Source organism: Plutella xylostella, chromosome 15 (genome assembly GCF_932276165.1).
Source record: "Plutella xylostella chromosome 15, ilPluXylo3.1, whole genome shotgun sequence".
NCBI classification, from domain to species: Eukaryota; Metazoa; Arthropoda; class Insecta; order Lepidoptera; family Plutellidae; genus Plutella; species Plutella xylostella.
In genome coordinates this window covers 4,423,690-4,432,035 of record NC_063995.1, presented here as the reverse complement: position 1 = coordinate 4,432,035, position 8,346 = coordinate 4,423,690, and the positions used below count along the sequence as shown (strand labels likewise).

Genomic DNA, 8,346 nt, shown 5'->3' with positions numbered 1-8,346 from the left:
CCCTTTTATTTAATTTCCTAAAATTATTTGTTTGTACCTACTAACTTTTTAAATTCTATGGTGTTTAAATAAATATTTTTGATTTTTGATTTTGATTTTGAAAACCACCCCTGACCCCCTATTATATTTGGACGAACATGGCATAACTAATAATCTAAATATACACCATATGGTAGAGGCACATTTCGAGTATTTTTGTAAATCTCGTTTAGGATAGCAGGTATTTGATTAAAACCTAGTCTTTCCGGTGTAACATGATTCCGAACCTGACTAGCTATTATGCGTATGCGTGTGTGCGTGTGGGTGGGTTTTAAATTTTAGTATTAAGATACTGATTTAATATAGAGCTTCTAATGCCAACGACATCGTCATCAGGACTACCTAGGAAATAAACTTGAAACTGGTTCTAAGGTCATTTTTGTGCTAAAACTTAGTGTAACATACCATTTATTGGAGCATTTCGAAATCATCCGCTTTGTGTATAGGACATATTCTACTCAAAAAAATATTTAGTTACGCAGTTGAGTTTAAGTTAATTAAATTACCGCATGGTTACAAAATATACCAATAACGGTTTGGAGAGACTAGCCTAATACAAGAAAGCTAACGAGTATTACCTCCGCAGGTTTATTTTCGGTTTCTTTTTGTGTCGATGGTCAGCAGAATCTAGCCATGTGGGATACAGTGTTGCTAATCGTGATCACCTTCCTGGCCACCCTGCTCATCAAGAAGCTATCCAACACTGACAGTAAGCACGGGAACCATGATTTGAAAATCGGTGTGTACTACGCATGCTGCCTCCTAGAAGCTGCGGTGGTCTGGCCTTTCTTCTTACTCCGGCCCAAGAATGTCCGGAACTGCACGTGAGTACAATACTTTTTTACTTCATTGCTCTTGCAGCGCTCATACTAGCCAAGAGATGCCAAATCTTTACCTCGTGCCTTGGATATCACCTAATAGGCGCCTCTAGATGGCTTCTGAAGGCGAGTGGTTTATTATTATTTTTTAAAAGAATTAGTTATAATTTACTTAATCGATTTTTGGCACAATTTATCATAATTATGTGTTTATTCCTAGGTTTGTAGAACTTAGATTGCTATATAGAAACTAAAACCTGTTAGAAGTTAAATTGCAGTATTACATAACTACGGCCAAACCGATTTCAGACTTGACAATCATCACAAAAGCAAAACTTTTTTATTTTTTTATACTTTAGTAAATACTTACTTATATTCCGCTCAACTCGTGCAAGGAGCATACCTAGCACTTGTTTTACTGATGTTTACTCATACTTACCTACTTAAGGTTTGCCTCCGATAATATAGGTACAGACGTAAAATTTATAACAGGCCTCTTCTTGCGAAAAAGATATAAGGTGGATGAAAAAAGCTTCGTTTTGCATCCTGACGGCCTAGCACGGGGCGCTAGACGCTCCCGTCAAGACGTGGCAAAAGTTCCCGAGACCGCTCGACGTCTTGGCGTGCGCGTTTTGCACCCCGCCAACCCGCCATAGGCCTTCAGGCCTTCAGTAGCTGGACGTGACTTGTTTTGGGGGCTTGGGGTTGGTTGGGAGTACCTATCGGAGTACGGGAGTATCGAGATTGTATAAGCATTAGGTATTACGAGTTTTAGTGTAGGCTGACGTAAATCTAATTTATTCGACGACCGAATGGCGTAGTTGACGACCGAATGGCGTAGTGGTTAGTGACCCTGACTACTGAGCCGAAGGTCCCGGGTTCGATTCCCGGCTGGGGCAGATATTTGTTTAAACACAGATATTTGTTCTCGGGTCTTGGGTGTTGATATTTATATTTAGTATCTATCTATCTATGTATTTGTGTAGATATATCAGCTGTCCGACACCCATAACACAGGTTCTACCTAGCTTGGGGTCGGATGGCCGTGTGTGAGATGTCCCCACATATTATGTTTTATTCTACATTGATTAACAAGTAGTAATGAAGCTTGTTTTTAATTTAAAGCTTTTCTTTGTAAAATACCATTCATAAAAGCTTTTTATTTATACCGTTCTTCAAAATGCTATTAGTTCTGACATTTGGTTTCATTCAATTCAATCGTTCAGTCACGTTCATTTCATTCAATTCAATCAATCAAAGCGAAAAGCGCGCTTCTGCGCTTGTGGTGGTGTGTTTTGTTTGGGTTGTTGATAAATTTTAATCGTCCGCGTTCGTGGTGATTTCTTTCATCATTAGCTTTATTCTTAATTATTTAACGACTGACTCTTGTGAAGGATAAACGTGCCAAAAATGTGGGAAGTTATTGTTTATTTTGCATTGCTCACCACTGCAACTTACATTTTAAAACAATTATTTTCTGAAACACCAAATAATGTGAAGTTCCAGGCGAAATTTCTCTTATTTTACTTTGTATCATCGGTCATGGCATTACTTATGCTACCATTCTTCGTCTTCAACCCAAAAAATGTAAAAAATTCACTGTAAGTATCAATAATTTTGTTCTGCATCTGTTAATTAATTTACGTGATAGGGGCTAATTAAAGCTTCACTGAAAATAACAATTGACTGAAAATATAGTACGATTATACTATCTGTTTTCTTAAATAAAATCTTTCTGCTTATGGACATGAAAAATATGGTTTCGGAATTCATGTTTCCTTATGACCCATTTATTGAGTTAATGGATATTCAAATACAAAGGCACAGTGCTATAGTTACAACTCCCATTATTTAGAATTGTTTAATTGGCTGTATATTCTAATGTAATGAAAAAAAACATAATCATGGCTAGTAGTAGGTAGTACTGTAGTGGAATACCATAATTTATTATTTTGAAAAATCTAAGTATTATACTCAGTGAAGTCTAATGTGCTAAAATAAATTTACAATTCCATAGGGTAGCAGCCCAGATTATCAAGCATGTGACCAAAGTTATTGAAGTGAAATGGCATTTGCGGAACGGGAAGGTTTTAGCTGAAGATAGAGGCGCCGTTATTGTATCAAACCACCAATCTTCCATTGACATTTTGGGTAAGTTTTCAATTTTACTGAAAATATGCCACAGCATATAAACCAAATGTAAAAAAATATATCATGGGGTGTGATGTGACACCTTTACAAAGCTGTTGCTATTTTTTCAGGTTTTCATGTACAGTTTTGTTTCATGTGCCCAAAAGCTGCTGCTACATATAGGCATATTGTTATATAAATTGTCCTGTGGAGTAAATTTAAATATGGATTATTTTAAAATAATCCCACAACATCTACATGTAACTTCTTAATAATATGAACTGTGTGCTGGTAAAAAAATAATAATTGTGAATTCCAGGCATGTTCAACATTTGGCATGTGATGGACAAAGTGGCTGCGGTGGCCAGGAAGGAGCTGTTCTACATCTGGCCCTTCGGCCTCTCCGCATACCTGGCCGGAGTGGTCTTCATAGACCGGAGCAACCCCAAGGATGCATACCGACAGCTGCAAGTCACCTCAGAAGTCATGATCAAGAACAAGGTACTGTTAGAACCCTGTTACTTTCTGCTGAATAATATTATTATTTAAATAAGTACCTTCACCTCTAAAGTCTTACGAAATATCCTAACATTTAAGAGCGATATTGAAATTTAATTAATCCTTGGCAGTTTAATGGCTATACATATCTCAAGATTAGCTTTTTTAATTCGATCTAATAAAAGTAAATTTACTTATATAAATTCAATATTGCCCAGCATTCATAATGTCTACTAGTTTAATAAACTTATCTTCAATAAATATTGTTATCTCTTCCTGAATATTTAAAATATTTTCAATTGGGTTCCTAGTTATCGATTTGTGAGTAATTTATCATGTTTACTTGACAAAACTTATATGGTGCCCACGTTTAAGGGCTAAGGGGGGCCTACGATATTTAAAATATTATCATTTCTAGATAATAAAAGAATTAGTTATTAGATTACATTGGTACTTATTATTTTTAGAAAAACTGTAAATTTTGTACTTTTTTGTTGTATTGCATAGCAAACTCGTTTTTTAATCCGCAAGTTTCACATACATTTCATATAAAACAATAGTAATTATAAAATATGTAGTCATGGAAACAAAAACATCCTGTTTAAGTAATTTAATAAATACAGGAAAACTTCACAGAAACCCCTGTAAAGGTGTAGGGCTGTAAAATTATTTTTTTATACATATAGCCTCTAGTTTGTCCCACTGCACTGTGAGGAAAATACTTGTATTAGCTGTATAAAATACTATTTTATTTTTATGTAGCCTGTTTAGTGTCCGACTCCTGGGCAAAAACCTTCTTATAAACTGACCACCGTTCCCGATCATGCGCTTCTTTCACCTATTGAGGCAAAAGAAAAACGCAAATAAAATAAAACCACCACGAATTTCCAGACGAAACTGTGGCAAATAAAATAAAACCAACACTTATTTCCAGACGAAGCTGTGGCTGTTCCCAGAAGGAACTCGGAACAAGGACTTCACTAAGCTGCTGCCGTTCAAGAAGGGTGCGTTCAACATCGCCGTGGCCGCGCAGGTACCCGTGCTGCCCGTCGTCTACTCGCCCTACTACTTCATCAACACCAGGAAGAACATCTTCAACAAAGGTATGTTGTGGAGTTTTATGATAGCGTGATGAGAGTTATGAATGTGGAGCGAAAGAAGTATGTCAAGATCAAGGTCGTGACATTAATCTAATGTACTGGCGAGCAACGAAAACGTTCCATCTGCGACGTGAAAGTTCGTGAGAATGGTTGTTTCTTACTCTTTCACGTAAAACTACTGGATTGGCATGAAATTGCTTACACCCTACTGTGTATCACCTAAAATCCGGGAATACTTGAAGGCGAAGCGCAGCCCGCGGGCAACAGCTTGGTTAACCATACCTTATACCAATTCGGTATTTTTAGGTACCTACCTTTAAAATTACAATATTTCTAACAATTTATTAAATTACACATGGAGAAGCATTAATAATGCTTAAAATTATCATATAATCCATTCAAATCGGCCATTCGCCAGGGTGTTCCATCATAAATTATCTTATCTTATCTCCTAATCTAGGAAGTAGAAAAACGTGGGAGTTCTAAGTGTACGACATTCATGCTCATGATCATACATTATAGTTTTACCTATACTCATAAAGCAAATAGCGTACCTACACAGGAACATTATCTGAAATGTTTTATGCCACATAAAATATTATACATATTTTTACTGTTTTACTTTAGACAATGCCGGTTTTACCGCATTTTTCCTCAACACATTTTACGACTTCACATCCTCTATATACCGACCCTTAAACAATACCCGTATAAACTTGCAGGCCACGTGATCATCCAGTGCCTGGACCCCGTGCCAACAACCGGCATGACCATGGAGGACGTGCCCGAGCTGATCCGGCGCGTGCGCGGCGCCATGGAGACCGCCTACCAGGAGCTCAGCAAGGAGGTGCTGAGCGCGCTGCCCGCCGACTACCCGCTCGCCGTGCAGAACTGACACCTCCCGCCCCCCGCCCCGGCGGACAAAAAAGGATGCGGCTGTAAGCATAGACTGCACATTGAGATACTCGAGTGATACTTCTGAGATCCTAGTACTGCGTTTATGGCGCTCTAGACTGTTCTAAGGTTTTAAGTCCGTGAAGATTATATTATAGTATTGATGTATTATACCTGCCGTGAGTAATATAGTCGTGCGAATTATAAATAATTATTCTCAGCCAAAGTTCGCGTTGATTGCCAGGTATATTAATTGTTTGTTAGTGTTAATTATCTCCACAGATCTTTTGCCGCCACTTTGTTGGAGTGTGACAAAAAAGTACTTACATCAAATCTAATGGCTATGGCCTTGGCAATTATAGATTTTATAGACTGTGTTTTCCCGATTTACCTACATGAATTAGGGTCTAATAGCCACCATTTCGCTATTGCAATAATATTGCAGTTCTTGGACTGTATGCCTAGGCAGGTCGATTCATTACATTGAATTAATAACAAGTTACAAACAAGATAAATAAATTAGCAAAATCAAGGCCTAATCGGATTATCGAATTGTTTCTGTAAATAACTCGATTACGATATGGAAGAAAGATAATTACTGACAATACCATTATGATTGATTGATCACCACACTGAACACCTAAGTAAAATAATAGTGATGAAATCTTTTACGTTATTCACATACCTATAGTAGAGACTGAGTCGTGAGTATTTAAGCATTGTAATACAAAAAAATACCATTTGCCATCGGTATTTTTATCCTTTATGCCTATTTTTTCTAGCCATTCCCAGTTTAGTAAGTATTATTAACGTATTATTTTTAAAAACTAAAGTATCAATCGTATTTGCATAATATTTATGTGACTGTTGATTTACAATATAACAGATTTTGCACTTGTATACTACAGCACATTTATTCGATTATTTAATTATAGTGTGATTAATATTGGCGATGAGATAGCAGTAGTAACTGGGCGATGCTTGTGCGGAATATTAATGAGTTGCCCAACCTGACATGTCGCACGGCCATTCACGAATTACTTGCGCAACAAATGTATCATTGATCACGCTCTTTTTCGCAACACGTATTATAATTTTTATAAAATAGCGCCTTATTATTTTAAGTTCAAATTCCTAGTTTAATTAGCATTAAGATTGTATCCTTGACCACGCGATGTGAGTGTGCCTTTTGATAGTTCATATATTATTAGTTTTAAATGCAAGTCTCTAGAAGTCCAGTGTTTATCTCACATATTCCCAGCTGATATTACTGTATGTATTATTGTGGAGGAACTCTTGGGTTTATTGGTTTTAACTCGTAACGTAGACGTAGGTGCCATTATTCCTCAGTGATAATTAATTATGTGTGTGTTATTTTATTATAAGATTTACCTATTTTACACTTTTTATAATACACATGTAAAACAAACTTATAAGCTGTATTTTCCGTCGTTTATCGTTATTTCGATAGATAGCATATTAATTATAAGTATATTTTACCTATAGTTTTACTTAATGGTATTTTGTTTAAATCTATACTAAAAACGCATTTGTAAGTCGAGCTAGTCAATATTTGCCAACACAACCACAAATGTATCTTAAATCTACAAAAACTTATTGCGATTATAATTTATAATCCTGTGATGAATTTAAATATGTACCTAAGTGTTACCATCAAAATTACATTTGTAAAAAGTGACGTTTAACATTATGAGGATATGGCTCAATGAGCAACAGGGCATTGTAGTTTGGAAATATTGGGCTGTGAAAGAAGGTGTAAATGATGAGATGTCCAATGGGCACTATTCCTGGAACACCGGTGTGGTCCAGGCATCTCGACGCTGCCTCGTTAGACCACCAAATGCATGTTTCACACATTGCATTGGTTGACTGATGATGCAGAATACTCTGACGTTGATGATGATAATGATAATAGTAGTTTTAAAGAGTAATAATTTTATATGACTTTATTGTATTATTGATGATATTAGAATATTATCCATAGGAGTTTTAAAAAGTTGACGTCTATGTATCGTAAGATTTGCATCAATACACACCTTGATACCTAGTTATAGTTACCTACATAGGTTGCCTGCGTGACATTCATAGGTTTATGGTGTTTTCTACTGTAGCGTCTTGTAACCATATTTAAAGTTGAGTATATTTTTCGAATTTTAATATATCTTACTATTAAAACATAGATTTTACTTAAATCCAATAGAGCATATTTTACTGCTATACTTTTCCCATTCGAACTTTTAATACTCATATTGTTAAAAGCAGTCATTCAGTACATATAGTGTAGATGTAAAGGTTATCTTTATCTTTTTCCACTGGTATCTAGTATCTACCAACTATAAAGTTTGAAATGTTTACAACATATTCAGGTAGATATTTCGAATGGTTTATCAATGTGCGTTAAAACTCTTTGTCTATCTATTCTATATTATGTAGAATTCTGTATACCAAATGTTGTTCTTGTATCTATCTTTTATCATGTATAGCATTAGAATCCTACAAATATATTGTAATACATTATTCTAATCGGATAAGATTAGTGACCGCGATACTAGATATGTATAAACGATGTGATCTTTGTTTAAAGAGAATTTTACTGTAATGAAGATGTGTTTAAAATGTTATATGTATGTAAAATTAAAACTTAATGCTTTTACAGTTCAAGTATTGTGTAAAATATGTAGTCATGAATTTTCCACTAGCCTTCACTATGATGATGTCGTTTGTTAACGAAATAACATTAAACGCAATTACCATTAAAGGCATAAAATATAACTATTTTTTCATGTTTTCGTATGCATGATGTGATGTTGTAATAAATTGAGATGTCGAGGGTTTGGGTGTTTCAC

The 8,346-nt window shown here is 35.5% G+C and overlaps 1 protein-coding gene across 2 annotated transcripts; it reads left to right on the top strand.

Moving 5' to 3' along the window:
* Positions 1 to 380: 380 nt before the first annotated feature.
* On the top strand, positions 381 to 8,332 carry LOC105385376 (1-acyl-sn-glycerol-3-phosphate acyltransferase beta). Of its 2 annotated transcripts, none has more exons than XM_011555740.3 (5): positions 381 to 863; positions 2,875 to 3,008; positions 3,307 to 3,488; positions 4,420 to 4,588; positions 5,308 to 8,332. In XM_011555740.3, exons 1-5 carry the CDS (start codon positions 673 to 675, stop codon positions 5,478 to 5,480), a joined length of 849 nt encoding a protein of 282 aa, XP_011554042.1. In that variant the 5' UTR covers positions 381 to 672; the 3' UTR covers positions 5,481 to 8,332. The 2 variants fall into 2 exon arrangements, with proteins under 2 accessions (XP_011554042.1, XP_011554043.1); XM_011555741.3 differs by lacking the exon at positions 381 to 863 and adding an exon at positions 1,979 to 2,458.
* The last annotated feature ends 14 nt before the right edge of the window (positions 8,333 to 8,346 follow it).